The 16,049-nt window shown below is 43.8% G+C and overlaps 1 protein-coding gene across 1 annotated transcript; it reads left to right on the forward strand.

Moving 5' to 3' along the window:
* Positions 1-514: 514 nt before the first annotated feature.
* On the forward strand, positions 515-15,548 carry LOC118577765 (aurora kinase A and ninein interacting protein). Its single transcript, XM_036178421.1, has 3 exons — positions 515-638; positions 13,064-13,193; positions 14,593-15,548. Exons 1-3 carry the CDS (start codon positions 552-554, stop codon positions 15,411-15,413), a joined length of 1,038 nt encoding a protein of 345 aa, XP_036034314.1. The 5' UTR covers positions 515-551; the 3' UTR covers positions 15,414-15,548.
* The last annotated feature ends 501 nt before the right edge of the window (positions 15,549-16,049 follow it).

A 16,049-nucleotide genomic window follows, 5' to 3' on the forward strand; every position in this document is an offset into this window, starting at 1 on the left:
AATGTATACATAATAAATAAATAAATAATAATAAATAAATTTTTATTTAAACAAACAAACAAACAAAACAAAAACACTGGCTGCTCTTTCAGAGGACCCTGGTTTGATCCCAGCACCCACACGTCATCTCAAAAGAAACTATTAACTCTAGCTCCATCCAGGGGATCTGACTGTTCTGTCTTCCGCATACACCTGCACAAATAGACACACACACACACACACACACACACACACACCTATCTAATTTAAAAAAATGATATATATATATGAAAAAATGTGCAGTCCTGCCAAACCAAACGCGGTGGTAACCCACGCACGCAGAGGGCTTTCTGGACCTCTGCTCCCGGGTTCACCCACAGGAATGGATGGCAAGGCGGGAAGCGGAGACCAGCGCCGGGGAAACGCCCCATCACTCCAGCGCACGGGGCGTGGTCAGAGGCGGGGCCTACGTCATGACGGTCGCGGCGGGGCCCCGCCTCCCGCAGCGGCGCGAGATCCGAACGCGCGTCGGCGCCAACGGCGGCTGCGGAGGCGCGCGGTTCGCGGCCGTCATGAGACGTAGAAGGCCCGAGAAGGAGGAGAAGGAGGCGTGTGGCGTGTGGCTGGACGCGGCGGCGCTGAAGAGGCGGAAGGTGCAGGTGGGACGCCGTGGCTGAGGCGACGCGCGGGCTTTGGGGACGCCCGAGGGGAGGGGGCGGGGAGGGGGGAGGTCGGCTTCCGGGCGAGGCTCAACGACGGGTCTCCCCAGGGTGTGTTCTCCCCAGCCCGCCACCACCAGCGCTTTGGGGGACATCGAAGTGGAGGATGGGGGGCTGGCCCCGCATTAAGTGGGCAACCCTGGGGTGCTGGAGACTGCCGAGGGCATTCCGTGTGCGTTGGCGGTGAAGGAGCGTTGAGTGATCCGGGTTCACCCAGTTGGGTCATTAGCAGCAAGTGTGCCATAGTTGTTGGCTTAGCGTGTTATGCTGGCCGTTGTACTTAGGGTTTCCGGTAATGTCACCGATTTTGGCACAGCCATATGATAGTACTAGTCCATTTAACTAGGCAGAACATGGTATGTCTCCGTAAGTAGTTTCAAGAGAAATGGGATTTTTTTTTACCCCCCGCCCGAGACAGGGTTTCTCTATCGTAGCTTTGCGCCTTTTCTAGAACTCACTTGGTAGCCCAGGCTGGCCTCGAACTCACAGAGATCCACCTGCCTCTGCCTCCCGAGTGCTGGGATTAAAGGTGTGCGCCACCACTGCCCGGCTTTTTTTTTTTTTTTTTTTTTTGGTGTTCAGAAAGACTACTGCTGATTTGGGACTATTAAGGCAGATTGAACCGAACAGGCAGAGATTTGAGATTTGAATAGTTTGATTAGTAAGCTAAAGACAGGCTGTTAACCGTTTTTGCTGATGAAAATGGAAATTTTTGTTTGTTTGTTTGTTTTGAGCCAGGGTCTATTATGTAGCTCTGACTGTTCTGGGACTCACTATGTAGAGCAGGCTGGCCTCGAGCTCACAGAGAGCCACCTGTCTGCCTTGGAGTGCTAGAATTAGTGTGTGCCACCATGCTCAGCTGAAAAAAATTGAGGATCCTTAAGATCATTATACAAGTAAAGTCATCCCCCACTCCCCCGCCCCCTGACAGGGTTTCTCTGTGTAGTCCTGTCTATCCTGGACCTTCCTCTGTAGACCAGGCTGGCCTTGAATTCAGAGATCCATCTCCCTTTGCTGGGATTAAAAGCCACCACTGCCTCGCTGAAGTCATTTTTTTGAGGGCTAACAAATGATCACTATTTTTTCCCTCTTAAGAATACTTTTGGAATAGGTAATATATTGATATGCTCTGTAATAGGTAATATATAGTGCATACAATGAGACATACTCCTGTCTTTGCCAGGAATTACTATAGTTTTCCAGGGATATTCCATTTATGCAACAAGCAAATCCAATTTTTTTCCTATTTACAAACAATAGTATGCTATACATTGTTTAGCAATGTGTGTATGTGTGTGTGTAGATTTTTTATTTTTTATTTATTTATTTTTTTGTTTTTCGAGACAGGGTTTCTCTGGGTAGTTTTGGAGGCTGTCCTAGATCTCACTCTGTAGACTAGGCTGGCCTGGAACTCACAGAGATCCGCCTGGCTCTGCCTCCTGAGTGCTGGGATTACAGGCGTGTGCCGCCACTGCCCGGCAAAGAATATCACCAAACTGACTATCTTTTTTTGAGCTGAGGCTCGAACCCAGGGCCTTGCGCTTGCTAGGCAAGTGCTCTACCACTGAGCTAAATCCCCAACCCAGATTTTTTATTAATTTTGTGTTTGTGTGTGGGGTATGTGCACATGAATGCAAGTGCCCACAGAGATTGGAGGTGTGAGATCCCCTGGATCTAGGGTTACAGGCAGTTAATTGTAAGCCACCTGATGTGGATGCTAGGAATTGAATTTAGGTCTTCAGGAAGAGCAGTATGTGCTATTAACCACTGAGCTATTGCCGTGTGTGTGTGTGTGTGTGTGTGTGTGTGTGTGTGTGTGTGTGTTTAGGATTTAAAATTTTTTTATTTATGCATACATGTCTGTATGGGTGACCTTGGAGGCAAGCTGGAGTTACAGACAGTTGTGAGCTGCCTGATGTGGGTGCTGCAAGTTGTAATTGCCTCTTGCCTCATGAATTGTGTTTTCCTAGCTCTGCCTCCATGCCTTTGTAATGTCGCACACGTAGAACGCCATTCACTGTATGCAGTACTAGTACTTCAGTCACCCAGGCTGCCATAACAAATACCATGGACTGGATGCTTCAAACGACAGGATGGTTTCTCACTTCTAAGGACTGCACATCTTGAGATCAGGGTGTCATCATATTACTGTCTGGTGAGGATTCTTGCCAACAGTGTGCTTAGGTGACATTGTGGTGGATGCCTGTGGGTGCATGTGTGACACTGTGGTGGATGCCTGTGGGTGCATGTGTGACACTGTGGTGGATGCCTGTGGGTGCATGTATGGAGAAAGAAACAGCAGACTTTCTAGTGGCATCAGAGGGCCACTCAACCTCATCCAACACTAATTACCTCCCAAGGGCTGACTTCAAGTACCATCTCATTGGGAGTTAATGTTTCAATATATGAACTCCATGTGACCAGTGTCCATAGCAGAGTGAGTGAGTGAGTGAGTGTGTGTGTGTGTGTGTGTGTGTGTGTGTGTGTGTCTGTCTGTCTGTCCATCTTTGTCTATGTCTGGTGTGTCGATCTGTATCTTTTCAGTTATCCCTAATGAAAAGTTGTCTTCCATCTTTTGCTGTTTAAAACAGCTTCTGAGCTAGGTTTGATGGCACATGACTCAGAAGCTGAGGCATGTGTGAGGCCATCTTGGTATGGATGATTTCCAGGTTAGCTTGGACTGTACCGGGAGACAAACAAGCAGGAAACTCAAAAGCCATTTCTGTGACGAGTGTTTACAACCTTCTCCCTCAGCTCACCGTATGTATCTGTTCTTTGGGATCCTGTGTAATTATTACTATTTTTGTTTGTTTGTTTTCTTTCTGTGTAGTCCAGATTGGTCTGGAGCTCACTATGTAGTTCAGGTTGGCCTTGAACTCTTCTTGATCCTGCCTCCCTCCTGCTGAGATGACAGTGTATGCTATCACACTGGGCCCTTTGTAATATTTTAAAAAAACAATAAATGCTAGTGTTTCTCTGGGCTCTGTGAGCCTCTCCAGAGCAAGTTACTGTGGTTTGTGGATTAGAATGCCTAGCACAGAGAAATGACCCTGTGCTTGGGATTGGCATCTCAAGAGACTGACTCAGCCTGTGGGATCTAATGGTGTCAGAATAAATGAGTTAGCTGGCTTTTGCTGCCTGAATTGTTTGCTAGGCTGTGAGGAAAACGCCCATATACTTAATGTTGGATATGATTTTTCCTACTATATTCTGATAAAACACTTCAGATGCCAGAGAGAGCACCACAGCATCTCTTTAACAGACTATAGAAACCCGCCTCTTCCAGAGGAGCTGCCAGAGAGGCACACAGGGCATAGCTACTGGCCAGTGCTTTGGAAAACCTGCCTCTCCCCTCGTGGTCTTTGAACAAAACTGTCATTTTGGAGAGAATGAAGGTAGCATATGGTTCAGCCTGTATTCAGAGTGGGTTTGTATCTTATCTGTTCTCACTACCACAGGCTTGCTGTATTGGCCTTACCGCCTAGGTTTGGGTACAGCAGATAGTGGTCATTTTTTTTTTTTTTTTCAATTTAAAAAATATTTAGCACAGGCCTCTAACCCAGTCATTTAGGAAATGGGGATAGGGAAAATCAAGAGTTCAAGGCCACTGGGCTACATGACAGACACCCCTCCCCATACATACTTATAAAAATAAAACCAAATAATACTGAATTGTTTTAAAAACAAAAGGCCTCTTTGGTGGTAGCTGCAGTTAACAGGTTAGTATCCTTCAAGACATATGTCCTCTAGTATAGTGGGTGTTTGAAACCTCAGTACCAAACCCTATATATGCTGTATTTTTTTCCTGTAGATATATACCTATGGTAAAGTGTTTGTTTATTTATTAAGATTTTTGTTTGTTTGTTTTTTGAGACAGTCTCCCTATATAGCCCTGGCTGTTCTGGAACTCACTGTAGACCAGGCTGGCCTCTGTCTCTTGTGCTGGGATTATTATTTTGAGACAGGGTTTCATTGTAGTCTTGGCCTCCCTGGAACTCATTATGTAGACCAGGCTGGCCTCTCCCAAGTACTGGAATCAAAAGTGTGTGCACTATGGAGGGCAAGATTTATTATTTTCTAGTTATGTGTAGGTGTGTGTGTCTGTGCTGGGGTGTGTGCACATGAATGCAGGTACCTGTGGAGGCTAGAGGTCCCCTGGAACTGGAGTCAAAGGCAGTTGTGAACTGCCTGGTGTAGGTACTAGAACCAAACTCAGGTTATCTGGAAGACCAGCCAGCACTCTTGACTACTGAGTCATCTCTACAGCCCTTATTGAGATGGGGGGGTCTCATGTAGTGCAGTCATACGAGGTCAAGGAGGACCCTAACTTCTGATTTCTACCTCCTGGGTGCTGGATTTTAGGCATGTGCCATTATGCCCAGTACTATATGGTCCTAGAGATCAAATTCAATGCTTTTTTTTTGTTTTTTTTTTTTTTTTTTTGAGACAGGGTTTCTTTGTGCAGTTTTGGTGCCTGTCCTGGATCTCGCTCTGTAGACCAGGCTAGCCTCAAACTCACAGAAATCCGCCTGCCTCTGCCTCCCGAGTGCTGGGATTAAAGGTGTGCGCCATCACTGCCCGGCCAAATTAAATGTTTTATGCATGCTAGATTAGCACTCTTATCAACTGAACTACATCTGTAGGCCTGAAGTTTTAACCTTATAAAGAACAATAGAAAAAGAGTAATTTTAACAATATAGTGTTATAAAAGTTATGCAAATGTGATCTCTTTCACCTGTTGTAGGGAGAGTAGAATATATAGTGTAAATACGCTTGTTAAAGATGATTTAATCATGGGTTGGGGATTTAGCTCAGTGGTAGAGTACTTGCCTAGCAAGTGCAAGGCCCTGGGTTCGATCCTCAGCTCCACATACAAAAAAAAGGAGAAAGATGATTTAATCGTGCTGGAGTAGGATGGTGGAGAAATTTACCACTCTATAAATTAAAACTTAAAGTTGTTTCTGTATTTCTGTAATTTCCATTAATATGTTAGACTTGAGTTGCTATAGGGAACAGAGAACAGGAAGCAAAACCAAGGGAGATTTCCTCACACTAGTTACAGCTGCTCACATCCACTAAATACAGAGAGCTTTCCACATAAGACCTATGAGTTTAGGACAATGTTCAAAAGGCTAATTTATATCGTTTTCAAGCTTAACTATGCTTCTTCTATATAAAAACATTGAAGAATATGCCATTCCCGCCTCGCCCCCGTACTAGGGATTGGATCTAGGACCTTACACATGCCAGGCAGTGCTCTGCCGCTAAGCTACTTCCCAGCCCTTTTGTCTCTTGTACTTTCTGTGCATTTGTGTGTGTATGATTGAATTTGTGCATGTGAACACACCCTAGTGAGCCCTAGGGGGAAATGTTTTTACTACACTTTAGAGAGGTAACACAAATTTATGATGATTAATAGATTTGTTATGTCCATTGTGTTACATGTCATTATAATTAAAGGACATGATCAGGAGAAGTGGAACTGTGAACATACCAGAAATCTTTGGACTGAGTCACCGTTGGTTTCCAGGTCAGCGTGGTGGAACACTGAATGCCATCCCGACACTTGGCAACTTTATTAGCATTCATCCGGTCAGCACATTCTCGGCGGGGCTTGCAGGGATATCTAGAGTTCTTACTCCGCCCCTCCTCCTTCCATCCTATCAGCTGGTCCTTGGACTGAACGTAGGGCCTCACTGTGTCTAAGCCTCTTGTGTGGAATACAAGCCCTCTCTCTACCACCTACTATATCCTCAGCTCTGTCCCCTCTCCCCTTAAGACAAGGTCCCACTATGTTCCCAGACTCAAAATCCTCCAGCCTCAGCTTCCCACATACCGGGATTGTGACAGTATGCCTAGTTGATAGCCACATTTCTTACTCTGTCTCCCACATGAGCCAGAATGACCATTTGCTCAGTTAAATTTAATCCACACTCCCATACAACCGAAGCTCCTTTAAACCTCGTGAGCACCGTTTGGATGTGTATATTGCTGCAGCTATATGGACCTTGCTGTTCTTCAGGTACCTCTGCCTGTTGCTTTTGCACGTCTCTGCTCCAGTGTGGAGGGGTTAGAAAGTTCCATTGCTCTATTCCGTATGAGCTCAGATCAGTGAGCTTCCTTAGTCACATACTCCTTCACCATCTTATCATAACACTGTCCATCAGGCATGCGCCATATTTAACCTGACCATTTATTGTAGTTCTCTTCATTAAAATGAAAGTCCATCAAGTATCAACAGTTCTACTCAGTAGATAGGTGTCTGCCGAGTAAACGGACAAATCTGTTAGAGCTTAGCTTTCTCTGCTACTCTCCTAGTGTCTTACTCTCTCACTGAGGGATGAGGAGGAGGACTTGGAGCTCTTTTGGGTAAAGATAGGCTGGAGATCTCCAGGAAGGTGTCTGTGGAAGTGTTTAACACCTCTCCTTTCTGATACTGCCTCATTTCTTTTTAATAGCGAAGAAAAGCTTATTTCATTAAATGGAAGGGTTTAACAGTAATGGAGCTCAAGATGGCAGTACTTGTGGGATCTACACCTTTAGCTTGGCAAATGTAAGGCTGTAATCAAATCTTATGCTCTATGTCATCCTGGCATCTATTTTAGTTAGAAGTAACATTTTCTTAGACTAGAAGCCGAGGTCATTGACTCTGTAACAGTTTTCAAGTTTGTACCCTAACCTGGAACTCCTGTTTCCTCAGGGACAGCTATATGTGGTCTGTCTGACTGACTGCCTTTGCTGATCTTCCCTACCTGACACTGACTGGGTACTAACCATACCACCTCCTAGAACTCACATCTGCTTGTTTTAGGCCCAGCAAGTGAAACTCTCCCAGGAAAATGTGTTTGAATAATGTCCTGGACTCATGCATTGACCCCATGAGTCCTACTCTGTTCCTCCTACCTTGGAATTATAGTCAACACACCCATACCTAGCAAAGAATAAAGTCTTAGCCCCCCACCCCTCAAATGCTAGGCTGGCAGACCTCCAACTAGCTTGCTGTATTGTTGACGCTGACCTTGAACTATTGATCCTTCTGTCTACCTCCCAAGTTCTGGAATTACAGGTATGCACCACCATTCCTGGCTCATAGGCAGGCTTACTTCAGCAGTACAGAGTACACACAGAGGTAGGAGAATAAGCCAAAGAACTTTGTACCTGAGTCTCCCTCTCTGTTCTGAGAATCTTTAACATTCCATTGAGGGTGTTCAGTAGATCCTCAAGGCGTAGGTATTCTAAGACAGCTAACAGTGTTTAACTTTGAATTTCCTTTAGTGCCTACCCAAGATGACTGTAGTCAGAAGGTTTCTCCAGCCTCACCCAGCCCCACAGTCCTGCAGCCCACTTATATCACTCAGAGGCTTAATATTATTTACAGACTGTATGGTCCATAGCAGGCCTCTTGCTAGCTGGCTCTTATATCTTAAATAAACCCATTTCTACTCATCTATGTTTTGCCCTGTGTTCCATGGCTTACTGGTCTGCTGGCATGTTGTTCCTTGGGTGGCAGGCTGGCATCTCTTTCCAGACTTCACCTTTCTCTTTCCTGTCTCTCTCCTTGGATTTCCCGCCTGCCTCTAAGCTGCCTTGCCATAGGCCAAAGTGTCTTATTTATGAACCAATGGGAACAACATCTATTCAGTGTACAGAAAGACACCCCCAGCACTTCCCCTTTTTTGTCTAATCAAAAAGGAAGGTTTTAACATAGTGAGATTATATATAACAGTTAATCAAGCAAGAACTATAGTTACAATATCTAGTCTATTTGTATTTGGTAAAATTAAAGAAAATATTTTATCGTCTATCCTATACTTGTGAGTCTAAAGTTTCATATCTAATTTATCTTTTATCATAACCAAAGAAACACGTTGGGTGCCGGATGTTACACAAATTGCTAAACAGTCTTAATATTAAGCAAAACAAAACAAAAAACAAAAAGCCCAGAGCCAGATATTGGGGTGAATGCTGAAAGATCAGAGAAACAGAACAAGCCACACTCAACCACCTTGCCAACTCCTCAGCTGATCCTGTTTCTTCAAACTGAAAGCCTCTGAGTCCTCACCAGGAAGAGATCTCAGCTGAAGTGCTTAAAAAACCTCTAGTGCCTGGTCCTTACACCTTCTATACCTTTCTGCTTCCTGCCATCACTTCCTGGGATTAAGGTGTGTATGCTTCCCAAGCAAAGACAGGAGATCTCAAGTGCTGGGATTAAAGGTGTGTGCCACCATACCTGACTTCTATGTCTAATTTGGTGGCTGGCTCTGTTCTCTGATCCCTAGATAAGTTTTATTTAGGGTGCACAAAATATCATCACAGATGACTGGTGCTTTGAATGCGAAATTCCCATAATCTTGGCCATTTGAATGCTTAGTCTCCAGTTGGTGGTGCTGTTTGGGGAGGCTTAGGAGCTGTGGCCTTATTAGAGGAAATGTGCCAGTGGAGGCAGGCTTTGAGAGTTTCAAGACTTGTGCCGTTTCTAGATTGTGCTCGCTGCCTCATGCTTGCAGTTCAAGATGGGATCCCTCAGTTAGGCAGGGATCCCTCCAGCTGCCATGCCTACTGCTTGCTGCCACACTGCTCCAAGACAGACACCTAGCCCTCTGGAATTGTAAACACACATTCCTTCCTGTAAGTTGCATTGGTCATGGTGTTTTATCACAGCATTAGAAAAGTAACTAATAATGACCAGCTTAGCAAAAAACTTTATTGCACTATGTACTCCTGGCTGGCCTGGAACTCACTATGTAGACCAGGCCAGCCTTGAACTCAATAGAGCTTTGCCTGCTTTTACCTGCTGAGTGCTGGACTCAAGGGCCTGCACCACTGAGCCTGGCTGTAAAAAGCTTTATTCTCAAATGTCTCACCAATTGAGGGCTTACAGCTTTCTGAGCTATAGCTTTCTGAAGAGTTTCTTTATAGGATTAAGTATATGTGTAGTAACTATTAATAGCTTGTTTTCTCTTCAAAGCTGTAAACTTTTCCAGGACAGAGTCTGTTTTGTTTGTTTGCACTTCAGTATCTTTGCATGTAGATACTCAAATATCATTCACAATATTTCACATATTTAAGATGTGTGTGTTCCCATAAGACTGAAAGCCCCATATGCCAGCGTGGGTGTCTTCAAATGTGTTGGCTAGGTTCCAGAGTGAGCATCTCCAGGGAGAAAGGCAGAAGTGCATGCATTCTTGTTTGGGGACTCAGTATTGGTCAAGATAGTCACAGAATTTCTCACAAATTCAAGGTGAAGCAATAAGGACCTCTCTCTTTCATGGAAAATATGATGGTCACATCAGCAGGAGAACATAGGACATGGAACTCACGATTATTTCACCTGGGTTATGGGAATTCCAGTGTCTTGTCCTTCTGTGAGCTCTGGGAATCATTCAGCCTGAAGTTTCAGCGGACCGTTTGCCTAATACAAGTGAGTGTAGCTTGAGCAGTAGATTGAAGGCATCTCTGTAGATGTCTGGAAGTCCTCTTTGAACTGCAAATCTCACTTCAGATTCCCCAAGTCCCAATCTTGTGTTGACTTAGTTTATGAAGACAGCAGGATTCAACATGGGTGCACACTGACCTGGAAAGTGCTCCCGAGCAGAAAGTGGGGGAGCCTGGCATGCGTTGTTGGTGCTCTTACCTGGCTGGTATTTTACTGCCGTGTTTTAGCATGCAAAGCAGCAGGTTTCCTTAAGGTTTTTTTTTTTGTCCCATTTCCTACATCTCTTTTCTGGCCCAAACCCTCTGCTCACGGTGTTTTCACTGTCATACACATTTCATTACCCTTACTGCTTCTCTCAAAGCTGTATTTTCTACCCTCATAGACCCTTGTCTAGTTTCCTGGAATTTACACCCTCTCACTCCCCACATAGATGTGAATTTGTACAAATTAGAACTGAGTCCGCCTTCATGAGAGCATAGCAGTATTTGTATCCTGAGGCTTTGTTACTTCACAATGTAAGTTTCCCAATACCATCTATTTCCTTGAAATTGCATAATTTCATTTTCTTTAAGGTTGAAGAATGTTGTTATGCACATATACCACATTTTCATTACCTGTTCTCATCTGTTGGTGGACATCTGGTTTGATTCCCTGGTGTTGGGAATAGAGCCGCAGCAAACATGGATGAACGAGTATCTCTGCAGTAGGTTCTAACCTTGGGCACATGCCCAGGAGGAGAAGGGGAGGCCCATATGCTCCAGTTAGTATTGTTTGGCATCTTTATTAAGAAATCTAGTGGCTGTAGCTGCATAGGTTAATGATAGGTCTTTTAGTCTAGTCTGTTGATCTACATGTGTATATTTGTGTAAGGCCATGCTGTTTAGTACTACAGCTCTGAAGCATTACTTGGAATCGGGTATGGATTCTTCTGCCTTCTTTTTGCTCAGGATTGCTGTAGCTATCCAAAGGCTTTAGTGCTTCCAAATGAATTTTAAGGTTGTTTTTTCTTATTTCTGTGAAGAATGATATTGGTGTTTTGATGGGGGTGGCATGGGATCTATAGATTGTTTTGGTAAGTTTCCGGTGGGTTAATTGTGGCTCACAGTTGGAAAGGATAGTACCTTGTGGTGGTCCAATCTTGGTGGTAGCAGTTTGAAGCAGTTGGTAACTGCATTTGCAGTTAGTAGCACAGAATGCTGGTGGCCAGCCCGCTTTCTTCCTTATCTGCCTGGCACTGCCTACTTTAAGAGCAAGTCTTCCTACATCAGTTAATTTAAGATAATCCTGTACAGGCATGGCCAGAAACTAACCTAATCTAGGTAATTCCTTCCTGGTGCACCCAGAAACTTGCCTCCTGCCTCCTTGACAGTATTAATGACCAAGGTAAGATAACCACTTTCACAGTATCAGTTCTTCCAATTCATGAACATGGGAGATCTTTTCTGGGTGTTTTATTAAAGTTTCCATTATAATTATAGAGATATTTCAGTTATTTGGTTGTTTATTCCAAGGTATTCTTTTTTGTTTTGTTTTGTTTTTTGCTCTTTTGTGACAGGGTTTCTCTGTGGTGCCTGTCCTGGATCTCACTGTTAGACCAGGCTGGCCTTGAACTCAGAGATCTGCTTACCTCTGCCTCCTGAGTGCTGGAATTAAAGGCGAGCACCTTTTTGAGGTAACTTTGAATGTAATTTCTTCCTTGGCATGTTTTTTATTGGTATACAGGAAGGCTACAAATGTATTTATGCTAATGTATCTTGTGTTAGAGCCTGCTGGAGTCAGCTGGGTAGAGGCATGCAGATTGCAGAGACAAGAAGACAGAGTCGAGAGGATTGCCAGTCAGTGCCACAGTCCCGAGTTTATTTCACAGTCACCTTATGTAGTCTTGAAGGACAGAGGTAGAACAATGCACAGCACAGGCATTCAGCCACTATCTATCCTATCCTGCCTGGCATCAAGGAGCAGGCAGTTCCATTTTCTATCTTGATGTACCACTGGCTGGCATCAGCAGCCTGCGTCTAGCTAGATAGTTTGTTCCTTCCTGTGGGCTAATCAGGACTTTCTCACAGCTCTTCAAGGAGACTCTGCAGGCTAATCAGGACTTTCTCACAGCTCTTCAAGGAGACTCTGCAGGCTAATCAGGACTTTCTCACAGCCTTGGAGCAAGCAAGCTTGAACTCTGTTAACTCAGAATAGACTTCAGATTCAAACTGGGAAATTGAGTCAGTTGTGGGCTCCCACAATCTTGCCACCTTGCTGAACATGTTTCTCAGTTCTTAAGGTTTTCTGGTAGTGTGTGGGGACTCTATGTATGTAATCATTTACAAATGGGTGCTTTGATGTTTCCTATTTGTATCCCTTCCATTTGCTTCTCTTATCCTCAGCTAAGACTGCTAGCACTGGTTCAGAGTAGAGAAAGCAGACACCTTTGACTTGCTCCTGATTTTAGTGAATGCTTTGAGTTTTTCCTTATGTAACACAATGCTGGCTATAGGTTTGTCATATGTTGCCTTTATGTTTGTTTATGTTTCTTCAGGATTTTGACCATAAAGGGATGTTAGATTGGTGTGAACCCAACCCATGTGGTTCTATGGCCATGCTCTGAACCATTAAGTGAATATTTGAAAACTATTGAAAATACCAGTGCAGAATTAATTATTTCTAAATATAAAGGAGAGTGTCTCATCTTTGGATACTTTGATAAAGACCCTTTGATCAGCTTTACTGATAACTGTTGGAAATTGAAAAGACTGGGCTAGTTGGAATATGTGATTCCTGAAGTAAGGGTCCTCAAGATGGCAGTAGTGGGAGGTGATGTCCAGTACAAACTACCTAGAGAATTGGGTAGGAGTTGGGCCCAAGGGTGGAACTAAGATGGTTCCAAGAGTCACTGGTGTTAATAGTAATAGGTTCAATTATTTTTCTCCCTCAGACACATTTAATCAAACCAGGCACCAAAATGCTGACCTTGCTTCCTGGAGAGAGAATACCTAATATTTCTTTTACTCAAAGAAGAGTCACTCGGCAGATCAGTATTTCGTCCTTTGTCACTTTGCAACCAGGTATGGTGACCAGCCTGGGAATATTTCATTATCTGAGGAGAACAAGTGTGTCCATTTCTCTGTGTTGAAACATTTATGAACTGTAGATGTTGCTTTGGAAAAGGAGTGTATTATTATACATGTGCTTTGCTGGTTCTGTTCTGTTCCAAGTAATTTTAAATATTTGTATTCACCAGTAGAGCAGTGAGGAAGGCCATACCCGAGAGCTTTGAGCAGGCTGGAGCATGCAGAGCCAGGTGCAGGGGTGGACACTGGGAGAGTGGGCCCGCTCTTGGTGTCACTCAGGATTGCTCTGTATAAACTAATGTGCACTATTCCTCTTCCTCCAAATAATACTTATTTTTATTTTACATAACAAGGAAAGCTCCCCCTACACCCCCTCAAAACAAACAAAAAAAACCCCCTAACTTTCCCCAGTTACAAAATCTTGTGTATTTTATATACTCTGTTGAATTCTGAGAAAAATTGAGGGTTCTTACAGAACAGGTTCTGCAGTGTAACTTATTAGAGAAGGAAAAAAAATAAGTCTAACATTTTGCTTTTTAAAATTGTATCTTGATATAATTTGGGTGGATTGGAAATCTGTTTCATTCATCCTTAAGGGAGAACAGGGTCCATCCCACACTTAATGGACTAGCTAGACACTAGTTTGTCTTCAGATTTTAACTGGTTGATTTAGCATCCTAATATCTTCATTGGTGTTCCCATGAAAAACTACATTTATTTATTTATTTATTTAAAGATTTATTTATTATGTATACAGTGTTCTATCTGCATGTATGCAGGCAGGCCAGAAGAGGGCACCAGATCTAACTACAGATGGTTGTGAGCCACCATGTGGTTACTGGGAATTGAACTCAGGACCTCTGGAAGAGCAGCCAGTGCTCTTAACTGCTCAGCCATCTCTCCAGTCCTACATTTATTTTTATTATCAGAAAATTTTAAGTTTGATAGTTAATGATTTTTTATGATGTTACAAAAATGTCTGCTGAGAATATTTCCTTAAGGATAATATTTGGGTATGTGGTTAGCTAGTGGCAGGATCATTGTTCAGTTTAAACTATAGTAAATAAATTAAAAAAAAGAGAAGCAAATCTGTTTTGCTGTGTGTTAAAAACCATGTAACAAAAACTGAGTTGGAGAAGCTGGCTGTGGTCTGACTGTAAACCATACTTGACATATTAGGCAGAGGTGGAAGCATCCACATGTTTGAGTAAGGGAATGTATGACTGAAGTTTTAGAGTATTTAGCAGAGAACAGCAAGATTGAAAACAGGACTATTAGCCATGAAGTTATTTCAAGAGTCTGGGAATAATAGTAGCTGATACTGGTTTCAGAAAACCCAACAAAATCTGGCTCATGGCAGTTTTTTAGTGTAATTATCTCTGGTTTCATTTAGGAATGGCGAATGATAGTAACCGGAAGAGCATTTTATCTCTCAAAGAAAATCAGATCAACCAAGAATGCAAGAGAACCCAGCCAGACTGTTTGGTCCAGAGATTGGGGGGTGATGGTTTGGTTTCACCTTTGGCCACTTCAACTCATGCAGACATCCAGGAAGCTGGACACCCTCCTCCATCTTCCCAGATTTCTAGGCACCACAGTTTGGAAACACCGTCTTTGACTATGGTGTCTTTGCCCCAGCCTGATGTCCTGATGGGTGCTGGATCAAGTGAAGCCTCCCTGGCTCCTTCCTCTACCCAGTCTGTGGAAAGTTCTTGTTTGCTGGACCAGAGAGAGGCCAGGAGGACAAGGGAGTGGATTCACGGATCTAAGACAAACTGTCCAGGCATGGGAAACCACATCAGACCATCTAGGGGTAAATGCTGTCAGCCCTTGGACAAAGCTGAACTGGGAGAAAAGGGGCCTGCCAAGGAAAACAGGCAGGCCCCCGTGCCTCTTCAAACCTGGAGTAGGAAAAAACCACTCTCAGGGACAGGAAGCCCTCGTCTTCTTTCTGTATTTTCCTGGAACAGTGAACAGAGTGACAAGGACTCCTGGAGTCAGCTTTTCACTGAGGATTCCCAAGGCCAGCAGGTCATTGCCCACAACACTAAAATGCCCTTTCAGGATGTAACCAATGTTAGGAATCAAGGCTGCTCAGAGCAGTTTCCTGACAGCCCTCAGGCTCAGTGCCAAGATGGGCCTCCTGGGTTACACCTGCAGCCAAACCTGCTCTTTACCCAGGACTCTGAAGGTAATCAGGTTATCAGACACTAGTTCTGAATGTTTGGGTGTATCTTGAAGTGGCAGAGATGGAGGGAAGTAGGGTGGGGCTGGGTAAAGAGGATGGTTTAGGTGAGAGACCATGTGGGATGAAGCAATTGTCATTCTGGAGCATTGTTCTCATGTAAATAAAGCAAGTAGTTTGCGGTAGGCATGCTTTTCCCTCAGTAAGATGATTGGTGCATTCCATGAATGAATGTGATGGGGACTGAGACAGCAGGACAATACTAATCACTCAAACCATTTCTTAGTTCACGGAGTTGCTACTCTGTCCTTCAGAGGCCTGGCAGGTTTTGCTTCTTACAGATAAGTGATCTTTTCACCTCTGGCTGGACCACTCAAGCATAAGCTTGGGACCATTATTCCCAACTGCATTTTAAGAGACACCTATTTCCTCAACCCAGTGTGTGTAGCTGGTGGTGGTCAAATGGCAGATGATCATTTTTTCTTTTTTAATGGTTAACTATATATATATATATATATATATATATATATATATATATATATATATATATATATATATATATACACACACACACACACACACTGTTCACCTGGGACTGGAGAGATGGCTCAGCTGTTAAGAGCATTTGCTACTCTTAGACCCACATTTAGTTCCCAGTACCCACA

The sequence above is a fragment of the Onychomys torridus genome, chromosome 2 (assembly GCF_903995425.1).
Source record: "Onychomys torridus chromosome 2, mOncTor1.1, whole genome shotgun sequence".
Classification (NCBI taxonomy): domain Eukaryota; kingdom Metazoa; phylum Chordata; class Mammalia; order Rodentia; family Cricetidae; genus Onychomys; species Onychomys torridus.